The 12438-nt window shown below is 42.7% G+C and overlaps 1 protein-coding gene across 1 annotated transcript; it reads left to right on the top strand.

The window, feature by feature from the left end:
* The first annotated feature begins 1872 nt into the window (after positions 1-1872).
* LOC119087214 (Golgi-specific brefeldin A-resistance guanine nucleotide exchange factor 1-like) lies at positions 1873-11973 on the top strand. The gene is made up of 5 exons (XM_037201910.1): positions 1873-1911; positions 7934-8053; positions 10038-10146; positions 10620-10680; positions 11925-11973. Exons 2-5 carry the CDS (start codon positions 7943-7945, stop codon positions 11971-11973), a joined length of 330 nt encoding a protein of 109 aa, XP_037057805.1. The 5' UTR covers positions 1873-1911; positions 7934-7942.
* Positions 11974-12438: the final 465 nt, after the last annotated feature.

Raw genomic sequence — 12438 nt, 5'->3', positions numbered from 1 at the left:
CTGAAAGCTGAAACCACAGAGTATAAAAAAGCAAAATTCAACTCTCAGCAAAGTCAGGTAGTCCAGGACAGTGTGTCTTCTTGACCTGGGATGAAATCTGCTACAGTAGAAGTATATGCTGGCAATTAGGCAGGGCAGACATGTAGTTTGGGGAGCGTTAGAACCATGTAGACCAAACTCTGCTTATTGTGTGATTTGAAGCCTGTCACTGTTTTATTCAGACCTTATTTCTCTCAAAGACTGCTGTGCTCTTTCATCTCAGGACAGCTAGCTGCCGGACTCTCTGGGGAGGAAGGAAGCAAAGAATGCTTAGAGCCGTCTAAGATCACAGACCATCTCTGTAACTGAGGCTGCTCAGCCTTTTGCTTATTTAGGCTTCCTTTTCAGCATGGGACTATGAACTAGGTTTTTCTCTCACTGGAATTTCTTTAGTTAAACCTACTTGAGGTAAAGCTTACCTGTATATCACTAGAGAAGATGATGAAATGATCATGGGAAATTGACTCATGCTTTTTGGCTATATTAAATAAGTACTGTTTTTTTTTTTTTTTTTCTTTTTTCTTTTTGTTTGAGTTTTGAAACAGAGTAGCCTGCTACTCTCCCTGGCCTGGAACTTGCTATGTAGACCAGGCTTGCTCAAATGTGTAGTGATTTTCCTATGTCTGCCTCCTGAAACCTGGGATTATAGGTAGGAATTGCCATGCCTGATGCCCAACTATTAATTTCTTTCTTTCTTTCTTTTCTTTCTTTTTTTCTTTCTTTCTTTTCTTTCTTTCTTTCTTTCTTTCTTTCTTTCTTTCTTTCTTTCTTTCACAGAGAGACAGGGTTTCTCTGTGTAGCTTTGACGCCTTTCCTAGAACTCACCCTATATCCCAGGCTGGCCTCGAACTCACCTAGATCCACCTGACTCTGCCTCCTGAGTGCTGGGATTAAAGGCGTGCGCCACCACTGCCCAGCTTTAATTTCTTGATTGGGATCAAGGGCTGGGAACGTAGTTTAGTGGAAGAATAGTTGCATAGCACATGCAGTGACCTGGACTCAATCTCCAGCAATAACAACACAACAGTAATGAAATAATAGCGAAAAGTCTGGTAGTCTGGGGTTGGAGAGATGGCTCAGCAGTTGAGAGCACTGGCTGCTTTTACAGAGGTCCTGATTCTCGGCACCACATCATGGCTCACAGCCATCTATAATGGGATCTGATGCCCTCTTCTGGCTTACATATAGATAGAACACTCATACACATAAAATAAATGAATAACTCTTTAAAAAAGAAAAAAAAAAAACCTCTGATAGTCTATATATGACATAAAACTCCCTCTTTTTTTTTTTTTTTTTTTTTTCGAGACATGGGTTTCTCTGTGTAGCTTTGCGCCTTTCCTGGAACTCACTTGGTAGTCCAGGCTGGCCTTGAACTCACAGAGATCCGCCTGTCTCTGCCTCCGAGTGCTGGGATTAAAGGCGTGCACCACCACCACCACCACCACCACCACCACCACCACCACCACCGCACCGGCCTAAAATCTCTCTTTTATAATTTTACTATTAAATTTTAAATGTGTGCTTTTTAAAAATTACTAATCTTTTAGAGCTATATAAAAACTTTTACAAATAAAATGTAGTGTCAGGAACTCAATTCAAGGTATTCTAGGGGAGGAGGGTTGACCCAGCCAGGAAGACCTCTAGCTTCATCCAACAGACAAAACTGACCTTTTGCTAGGGTTAACTTTTATTAGTACTTTTCATTTTGATTTGTGTTTGTTCATTTTACTTGCAGAACTCTCAGAGATTGAGCCAAATGTATTCCTTCGTCCATTTCTGGAAGTTATTCGCTCTGAAGATACCACTGGTCCTATCACCCGGCCTGGCACTTCAGCTCTGTCAACAAGTTCCTGTCCTACGCACTCATAGGTAATCCCAGGCTCTGTCGGACAATTCCAACACTCTGTTTCCTGCTTCTGTTCAGTTGCTTAGGCCTTAAACCACCTAGTGATACCAGCTGTCTCTTTCCTCGTAGAGGGATAGGCTTACTTACTATTCATCATGCTAATGGACTAGGTTGTACATGGAGGGAGAGAAGAGAGGAGATTGCCTGAGAGTCTAGTTTCTACCATCCTTTGTGAGAGTTAGGAGTATGGTGCCATTGTGCTTTGGTTTGCCTTTATTGAAGATTACTTTTATTTATTTGTATGATGGAGTAGGAACTGGGGACATGCACACGGAAAGGTGTTCACATGGAGCTTAGAGGACAATTAGTGGCCTAGGTTTTCTTCTTCCACTATATGGGTCCCAAGGATCAAACTCCAATTATTAGGCTTGGCAGCAAGTTCCTTTACCCCCTGAGCCATCCCTCTGGCTCTGGTTTACCTTATTTTCCAAATATAATTTATGCTTATTGTAAGAAAACAAACCGTACTGGGACATCTGAAAGAAAAGCAAAGTACCTCTCCTCTGTCTTCGTGCTGAAGTCTCCTCTTTAGGAAGAGGTATTAATGACACGACTTGACTTTTTCTTCTTGATGTATATAAACATGAGCAAACCCTTCCCCCACATGCACACACCCATCTTAAGACAGGTCTTTCCAGGTAGCCTGGAACTTGTAGCCTTCCTGCCTCAGCCTCTCAAGTACTGGATTTAGGCAGTATTATCTTTTTTTTTTTTCTTTTTTAAAATTCATTTAGTCATTTTATGTGTATGTGTATGTACCTGAATGTATATATGGGTACCACATGCATGCATATGCCCACAGAGGCCAGAAAAGGTGTGAGATTCCCTTGAAACTGTAGTTACAGACATTTATAGCAGCCCAATCTAGATGCTGAGAACTGAACTTACGTCCTCTGGAAGAGCAGAGTGCTCATAACCGATGAGCCATCTCTCCAGCCTGATTATCCTTTTTTTGAAAAGGGTGGGTGAAAGGGGATTTGTGTTATGTATTTTGTATTTCACTTAATAGTGTTAACTTGATATATACAATATAATTATGTAGCTGATTTATTCTTTTCATTGTAAGTAAAACATACATATATACATCTACATTATACACACACACACACACTCACACAGGCGCGGCGCATGCGCGTTGCGCGCGCACACACACACACACACACACATATGCACATATAAAATTTTCCCTTTTAAACTTTTTTTTTTTTTTTAAGACAGTCTCATTATGTAGAAAGGATGAATATGAACTTCAGGTCTTCCTGGCTTCACTTCCCATACTGGGATGATAAGCCTGTGCCACCACACCTAGTTTTATGAAATGTTAGTATCAAACCAGTGACTTCATACATTCTAGACAAGCTCCCTACATCCCTAACCCTCTTTAATCAAATTTAAGTATATAATAATTTTAGTTTACGACTACAGCATTGTGCAACTATTTCTACCATCTATTTGTCAAATCTTTTCATTGCCCAAACAGAAACTTAACTATCAAATAATAACTCTCTATTTCTCCTTCTCATCCACCTCTGATATAATGGTGTCTTTAATATTAGCATTATTCCCTTTTGAAACCATTATAAACAATGCTGAAATAAATATCCTTGTTTCTATGGCCTTATTTACCAATTTTTATTTCTGTGTGAACTATTTCTGAACTTGGAGTTTCTGGTGTAAAGTTTGTATATCTCACATTTTTATAAGTGCTGCATTTTGTAGATTACTTCCCCAGCAGGCTACAGCATTTACATTCCCCACCAGCAATGCTTGAGAGTTTCCGTTTCTTCTTGCTGTCTGCAGCTCTGAATATTACCAGTTTTCTTTTGTGTGTGTGTGCCACTTTGGTGGGCAAAAATCTGTATGTTGTCTTTATTTCATTGAGGTTGAACCTTTGAATTTCTTTGTCTCTCTTTGGATTTAACAGTTGGTATAAGCTCTTTGTATAGTAGGAATAACATCCATTATCTATCATTGTATTATAAGTTTTGCTCTCAGTCTAGACCTATTATTTCACCCAATCTACAGTAGATCTGTTTTTTTTTTTTTTTCAATATCAGGACTTGAACCCAGGGCCTCACACTTACTAGGCAAACACCCCACTACTGAGTTATGTCCCCTTCAGTCAGTTTATGTAAGATGTACATTTTCGGGTTTTTTTTTTCTTTCTTCTTTTTTTCAGTTGGTGTTGTCACTCAGAATCCTAATTCTTTTCCCCTATTAAAAACCCATGGGAAACAGTTAGAAGCAAAAACCTGTCATGGTGGCACACGCTTTAATCCCAGCACTCAGGAGGCAGAGGCAGGAGGATCTCTGTGAGTTTGAGGTCAGCCTGGTCTGCAAAATGAGTTCTAGGACAGCCAGGGCGACACAGAGAAACCCTGTCTCGGAAAATAAACAAACAAATGAAAAGTGAGGAGCAAAGAAAACAGGTGGGCAGCTGTTTATGTTCCAAAGTGGAGACAAGGAAAGATGAGGCCCAGGTTCTAGCTAGCAAATGAATGACCTTTAAGTTTCAGGGAGAGAAAACTCTATCTTTTCTAGAAAATTTGATTTGCTTAGCTGAAGCACTCAGGATCCTGAGCCGGAGTCTTGGGTGTCAGCCAGGTTCTGAGTAAAATAAGGGCTCAACCTCTCCAGGCCCACTAGACTCGGCTTCCTGCTTTCCCTAAAGAAACCAGGCCCAGTTGCCACAGCCTTGACCGGAGCACCACCTTGCAGGTCGTGTCTCCAGCAGCTGCCCTTCTGAGTCTTTCCCTTTGATCTTTTCTCCTTCCTCTGTCCCTTTCTGGACTTGGCAAGCAGGCTGGTCATTGGAGACGCAGGCCAGCTGGTCAAGTGAAGCTTCCTGTGGTGGGAAAGAGGAATGTTGGGAGGTGATGATTGCTGTAGGCATGAGAAAAGGAGCAGGAAGGGATGTACGAAAGCCAGAGAGCAGAAGCAACTCTGCACCTCTCGGAAGCTGCTCACAAGTGACTAGAAAGGAGGATGTTCTGGAGTCTTGAAGAGTACAAGGTCTACTAATTGAGCTTGTTAAGTCACCCTTTGTGTCTGCAACCTTCTAGCAGAACCCCCGCCCCCATTGCCCTGAGTCCTACAGCCAAGGCTTCTTGAGATGATTTTCCATCCTGTCTAAGGACTGGCCCTTAGTGTGGCCCCATGTATCTGTCGAGCCATGATTTGTACACTGGGTTATCTAGCTTGCTGGCAGGCTCTAACCTATGATTCTAAAGGACCTGTCACTATTACCTGCCTTTTTGGAAAATGGACTTTATACTTTGTTCAAGCTGAAGGAATAAGAATATAAAAAGATCAAAGAATTTAAATCACTTTATCAAGAGATTAGTAGAAGGAGAGGAAGAAACAGACTCCAGGAGCTTTGAGATGTGACAAGACGGCTATTCACTGAACGCTGAGATGCCATTCACACTATGAAAGACCTGGCTTTACTGTGACCTGAAGGCCGAAGTAACAACTTTCAGTGAGTTGTGAGAGAAGCTTTAAGCAAGAACCATAAAGAATGGAATTTTCAGCCAAGTGGGTGGTGCACACACCTTAATCCCAGCACTTCAGGAAGAGAGTCAGTCAAATCCCCTCTGTGAGTTCAAGGCCAGCCTGGTCTTTCTTCAAAGCAGTTTCCAGGACAGCCATCTCTGTAATGTAGAGAAACCCTATTTTGAAAAAACAAACCAACGAAAGAATGGAATGTTCTGTCCTAATTGAAAGAGTACACAAGAGGATGATAGAAGAAGCTGGAGTACACATGGTGCTCTGAGTCCTGAAACTGCTTCCCTTACACTTGTTTAAAGTGGCTACTGAACACCGAGAAGAAGGACATTGTAAGTGGGACAGAGTCTTGACATGTCAGAGACGGTGCCGACAAAGACAGGAGAGGAAGAGACAACCAAAGTAGACTTCTGCCTCATATTTGCAAGAGAAATGCTCAGGTTTCTTGGCAATCCCCCAAGCTTTAGGCTCAGGAACTCTATTAATTCAGGTACCAAAATGGGAAATTGCCAGGTATGGCACACACTGTAACCCAGCACTTTGGAGACCGTGAGTTCAAGACTAGCCTGGTCTACATAGTGAGTTTCAGGCTAGCTAGACTATGTAGGAAGAAAAAGGAGGGAGGTGGCGAGATTTCTCTCTTGCCTCCTACCACTGCCGTCAGGAGGGACTCGTTAGTCTCCTGCTCCCTCAGCTTCAGCATTGCCTGAGCTGCTGGGTGCCTGCCCTCCTTATCTCCATGAGCTCAACTTCTAGAGCCAAGCAGCCAAGTGGACTCGTGAGAAGCAGCCCGGGACTGAAGCCAGCAGCCAGGCAGTTCTGCAGGACTCTGCAGGCCTTGCTGGAGGTGGCTCTTAGCCTGCTCCTTGGGACTCTTTACCACAAGAGTAGGAGCAGAGATTTATCCCTTGACAGAATGCGAGTTGACTACCAGTCTTTCACCTCATGGTTGTAGCTGAGATCCTACCTGCCTCCACTCCCCAGGCCTTCGTCCTACTCAGTTTGTGTTTCTTTTTCTCTCCTAAAGCTGGTTCGTTAAAGAGCAACAAGATTTTCCTGTAAGCTGGGTGTGGTTGGCATATGCCTTATAACTTCAGCACTTAGAAGTAGAGGAAAGAGGATAAGAAGGCCACACTTAGTCTTCATAGTGACCTCAAGACCAGCCTAGAGGCTACACAAGACCCTATCTCAGAAAACAAAGCTAACTAAAGAAATGAAAAACAAGTTATTTGGAGTAGGTGGAGGGTCTCTCTCTATAGTAGTCCTGGTTGCTTCAAACTCATTCACTCTACTGCCTCAGCCTGTCAAGTGTGTGGCACCACACGTGGCCTTGGTATCAAGATCCTTGTTCAGTCTTGTTTTAAATAAGAGTGAACTCAAAGACCTTTGATCTGGTGTGATATGGTGCTCAGGTAGAAGTACTGGTGGCATTAACCATCTATTTTTTCCCCTCATTCCCATAATCCAATTGCACCAGAACATACAACTCCAAAAAACAGCCAAAGAGAAGTTATATTAAAAGATGAAAAGAGAGCTGGGCAGTGGTGGTGCACACCTTTAATCCTAGCACTCAGGAGACAGAGGCAGGTGGATTTCTTTGAGTTTGAGGCCAGCCTGGTGTACAAAGCAAGTCCCAGGACACGCAGAGCTGTTACACCAGAGAAACCCTGTCTCAATAAAGGTGGAAGTGGGAAAAAAAATGAAAAGAGAAAAGCTACAACCTTAGCATTCAAAGCTCTGACTCTTCCTGCTTTTTATTCCTATTTCTAGGCCCTTCCACTATAAGATAAGTACTTTACTACTAGCGATTCCCCAAGTGTATCCCTGGACCAGCAGTATTCACTTTACCTGAGATATTAGAAATGCAGGTTCTTAGGCCTACTGTACACCTACAAAACTCAAAGCTTCTCCGGGGCCTGAGTTGGTAAAGTACTTGACACACACAAACTCTGAGACTGGAGCCCTAGCACCCACATAAAAAACTGGGCACTGTAGTTCCAGCTCTGGAGAGGTGGAGACAGGAAGATCCCTAAGGCGTACTCGCTTCAGTCTAGCTGAAATCACTGAGCTCTAGGCACAAGATGAAGACCCTGTCTCAAAAAAATAAGTAAAGTGGAGAGTACTACTTTACCCGACACTGACCTCTGACCTACAAACACACACACACACAACACACACACACACACAACACACACACACCCTTACAGAAAAAAAAAAGCTAGAAGTGAGCTAGGGCATGTATGTTCAAGTAATTTTGATACATTAGACATGCTTTTTGACTCAGTAGATTTTGTGCAGAGGGGCTTGTTTAAAGCCAGTTATGGGTAAAACTCTTAGGTAGCTCAAAAAACCAATAGGTTAGGGACTGGTGAGAAAGCCAGAGTCTCTCCAAGCCATTTATAGATAGGCCATCTTCCTTTTCTCCTGTTTCTGTCCCCCCTTTTTGGAACAGATTTAACCTGTCCCCCTTTTTTGGAACAGATCCAACTCATGAGGGCACAGCAGAGGGCATGGAGAACATGGCAGATGCTGTCACTCATGCCCGTTTTGTGGGCACAGATCCTGCCAGTGATGAAGTTGTTCCTGATGAAAATCCTCCAGGTAAGTGGGAGGGAAGAACAATTAGACTAATGGCCAAGGGCTGGTGCTGCTGGCTCTACTTACCCGAGTCTGCTGGGAGCATGAAGCTGTGTTTTGACTCCAGTGAGGCTTAGAGACTGACTCTGTTTCCAAACAAGGAGCTCAGATACCCAAAGTAAAAGCTTTGCTAAGAAAAATAATTAAAAGCTTAAATGAATTGGTATCAAATACCAGAACCCTTAAATACATTTGTGCCTCTGGTAGACTGTATCTGTGTCGTCCATTCTGTTAGGTGTGTGGCCTAGAGCTAGAGTGAGTTATGAACTTGTATCATGAGCATGCTAAGCAAAGAAAGGACTCCCAAGTCAAGCATGTGGGAGTTTCCATCAATCAGGTGGAATGAAATAAGGTTAGCACTTAATTTTTTGTTTTTAGTTTAGTTTTGTTTTTTAAGGCAGGGTTTCTCTGTTTGCCCTGGCTGTCCTAGAACTTGTTCTGTAGACCAGGCTAATTTGGAAACTCAGAGATCTGTGAACCTCTGCCTCCTGAGTGCGGATTAAAGGCATGGTGCCACACACCAACTTATAATTTTTAATTTTTTTTGAGAGGGTGGGGTGGCAGGATCTCATATAACTAAGAAAGAACCTGAATTCTAATCTTTCTGCTTTGATTTCCCAAATGCTAATAGTACAAGCATGTGACATTGTACCCATCTTTGAGGTCAGCATTCTTGCTAACTTAAAAAAAGAAAGAAACCTGAAATCAAGCATGGTTATGCATACTTGTGATCGTAGTTCTTGGGAGACTGAAGCAGGAAGATCACAACTTCCAACCCAACCTGACTAAGTGCAAGATCCTATCTCAAAAAAAAAAAAAAAAAAAAAAAAAAAAAACAGGAGTAGGGAGATCTCACTCCTAGCTGGGCATGTGGCTCCTTGGTAAAGCACTTGCCAAGCGTATGTGAATTTGATCTCCAGCACATTTTTTTTAAAGAGAAAGAACTGAATCAATAGCTCTGTTAATAAACAGTGTGCCTTGTAAGCATGAACACCTGTGTTAAGATTGCCTAACACATGTAAAAAGCCACTTGTAAATCACAGGGAAGTAAAGATGGAGGATCCTGGGCTTTGCTGGTCATCATTCTAAGCCTAATTGGTGAACTCCAGGTCAGTGAAAGACCTGGCCTTAAAAAAGAAGTTGGGGAAAGCTGGCGGTAGTGGTGCACACCTTTAATCCCAGCATTCAGGAGGCAAAGCCAGGTGGATCTCTGTGAATTCAAGGCAACCTGGTCTACAGAGTGAGATCCAGGACAGGCAGGCTACACACAGAAACCCTGTCCTCAAAAAAAGAGAAGAGAAGAAAAAAGAAAGAAAGAAAAGAAAGAAAGAAAGAAAGAAAGAAAGAAAGAAAGAAAGAAAGAAAAAGAGAAAAAAAAAAAAAAAAAAAAAAAAAAAAAAAAAAAAAAAAAAAAAAAAAAAAAAAAAAAAAGAAAGAAAGAAAGAAAAGAAAAAGAAAGAAGAAAGAAAGAGAGAAAGAAAGAAAGAAAGAAAAAAAAAAAAAGAAAAAAGAAAGAAGAAAAAGAAAGAAGAGAAAGAAAGAAAAGAAAAGAAAAAAGAAGTTGGGGAGCCAGGAGTGGTGGTGTACACCTTTAATCCCAGCATTCTGGAGGCAGAGGCAGATGAATCTCTATGAGTTTGAGGCCAGCCTGGTCTACAGAGTGAGTTCCAGGACAGCCAGGGCTACACAGAGAAACCCTGTCTCAAAAAACTTAAAAAAAAAAAAAAAAAAAAAAAAAAAAAAAGTTGGACCACATTTTTTAGGTTGACGCCCATGTTATGCTCTGGCCTGCACATGCCATAAACACACACAAGCACACATGAGCAAGCACACACCACAGCACCAATAATAATAACGACGAATGTACCCAGGAGATGAGTGTTCTCCCTTCAATTAAGCTCTGTCAGCCAATTCTGTTATCACAGTGCCTTCTCTTTCTTCCTTGTAGGTCCTCCGAACTCTGTTGCTAACCCCAGTGGGCACCCACTTAACAAATGAATCTGTGTGTGAGATTATGCAGTCCTGCTTCCGGATTTGCTTTGAAATGAGACTTAGTGGTAGGTGCTTGAATACTAGCTCTTTCACCTCCTGGAGCTGGTATCTGGTATCTGAGTATGTATACAGGATGCTGTTTCTGAACCCCAGAGAAACAGGATTTCTCCATCATCTACCTTGGGTAACCTTAGGACTTTGGTTATGAAGCTAGAATAGAGATCTTAATCCATTGTTCCCAGGCAGGAATGGGGATGAATCTTAGACTGACTCAGTTCCAGAACCAAATCTCCCATGGGAGACCAATTGATGCCAATTGATAACCCAAGAAAACCTATCTAGTGTCCCTTTTTCCTGACTCAGTAGTACCACCTAGTGGTATGGTAAAGTTATAGCTACCAGGCTGAGCTGGAGCTGGTTTTAATAAGTTTGGCATAATCCTTGGTAAACACAGTTTGGAGGGGAGTCTGCTCTGAGAAGTCTCCTGATAATAGCCCAGCAAGTAATGACACCTGTGTTATTTGTTTTGCCCGTGCAGAGTTATTGAGAAAATCCGCAGAGCACACTCTCGTGGACATGGTGCAGCTGCTCTTCACAAGGTAAACCTGCTGCTGTTTGCTTCTGCCCGGCTGCCCAGGCCTCTTGAGTCTGCCTGCTTCCACACAGCCACTTTAGGGACCTGCCAACCCACAACCCCATCAGAGGCCACTGGACTGTAGGTAGCAGTAGTTCTCCAGGCCCAGGGTTACTGAGCAAGGAGAAGGAAGAGAGAGCTGCCGTGGCCTCAGGGAGACCGAGAGTTATTGAATCTCTGCTTCCCAAACTTGTGTCTGTTTCTGTGCAGGCAGCATCTGGGAAAGGGAGCCTAGAGAAGATGCCAAATTGAGCATGGAACAAGCAGTCTGGAACAGGTTGCTGAGCTTCCAGAGCTCAGCCTGATTTCTGTAAAAGAAGGCCAAGGCTGGGCAACTATTAGTGGGAAAAGCCCATTTAGTGGCCCTTATCTTGGCTTGCCTGGAACTTCCTGATTTTAGCACTATATATGTTCTATATCCTGGCAGACCCCTTAATCCCAGGGAAACGTGATCTTTGATTTCCCTAGGAAGAACTCCTTCATATTAGAGCCCGAGAAGCCTTTTGTCCTAAATCTAACTGCCTAGTCTATACCTCCTTTCCAAAGACAAACTAGAGAAGAACGAAGCAATAACTTTTTATTGTTGTTGTTTTTGTTTTGCTTTTGAGACAGGGTTTCTCTGTGTAGCTTTGCGCCTTTCCTGGGACTCACTTGGTAGCCCAGGCTGGCCTCGAACTCACAGAGATCCGCCTGGCTCTGCCTCCCAAGTGCTGGGATTAAAGGCGTGCGCCACCACCGCCCGGCTTCCGAAGCAATAACTTTTAAACCTCCCAATGGCATTTCTTTTTTCTTTCAAACTTAATCCCTGTTATCTGCACATTAGACTGCTTTTGGACTCTGCTGCCAAGTTTCTCACCCCATGGATTTATTGCCTTTAAAACACCAACCTGCTTTTACTATTTTCTCTGTGCCTAACTCTCTATCTCTTGGCTTTCAGCAGTGCTTTCCAAGGACAAAAAGAAACCTCCACACTCCCAAGAGCGCTTAGTCACCCTGCTCCAGTGTCTACTTATCTATGTCTTACATATCCAAATTTCTATGGCTCTGAAGCTCTAAAAGGGATGAGATTAGCTTTCCTCTAACTAGATTTTCATAAACCTAAACCAATAGACAAGGATACTGTGGGCCAAAACACCTTTGCTATGACTAGTATAGAGGAGAACATTGTCATTATCCTCAATGACAGTCATGCCATTCTCTATCTTATAGGTTACCTCAGTTTAAAGAAGAACCCAAGAGCTATGTGGAACCAACATGAAGAAGGTGGGGTCTGAAAGTTCATCTGCTGTCCCCTGTCCAAACCTCCTTAACTTCTAGACTTCAGTGCTATGGAGTACTATTGCTCAGTAGCAAAGACATGCTTTTGCATAGATGGGTCTACTTGAAATCTACAATAGCTGTCAGTCCTATAGTCTGAAATATACCTCCCATGTACCTCTCCTTCTTCAGGCTTTCCTTTCTGACCTGTCTTTGTTGACTTACCATGTATGCTGATAAGCCAGTCATTAAGACGAGGCTTAGCAAGCTGAGCTAAAGATGCATGTGACAAAGAAGACAGTCTGGCTGTCCCTTGTGGCTCAATCTTGTCAGCTAGTAAGAGTCCTAGAGAGGCTGTGCCCCAACTCCTTCTTAATGCTGAGTAAGATGGGGCTTGCTAGCTCTAGTCTCTATTAAAGATATCAAATCAAGCTGTACTCCAGATCAAAGGATTCTCAAACTGCTA

The sequence above is a fragment of the Peromyscus leucopus genome, unplaced genomic scaffold (genome assembly GCF_004664715.2).
Source record: "Peromyscus leucopus breed LL Stock unplaced genomic scaffold, UCI_PerLeu_2.1 scaffold_321, whole genome shotgun sequence".
Lineage (NCBI taxonomy): Eukaryota > Metazoa > Chordata > Mammalia > Rodentia > Cricetidae > Peromyscus > Peromyscus leucopus.
This window is presented reverse-complemented; position numbering and strand designations above follow the sequence as displayed.

Excerpts from the sequence above, each read along its gene's own strand:
- LOC119087214 (XM_037201910.1), top strand. The coding sequence starts at position 7,943 with ATGAGGGCACAGCAGAGGGCATGGAGAACATGGCAGATGCTGTCACTC. Across the intron at positions 10,147-10,619 it reads CTTTGAAATGAGACTTAGTG|AGTTATTGAGAAAATCCGCA; the intron begins GTAGGTGCTTGA and ends TTGCCCGTGCAG. Across the intron at positions 10,681-11,924 it reads GTGCAGCTGCTCTTCACAAG|GTTACCTCAGTTTAAAGAAG; the intron begins GTAAACCTGCTG and ends TCTATCTTATAG.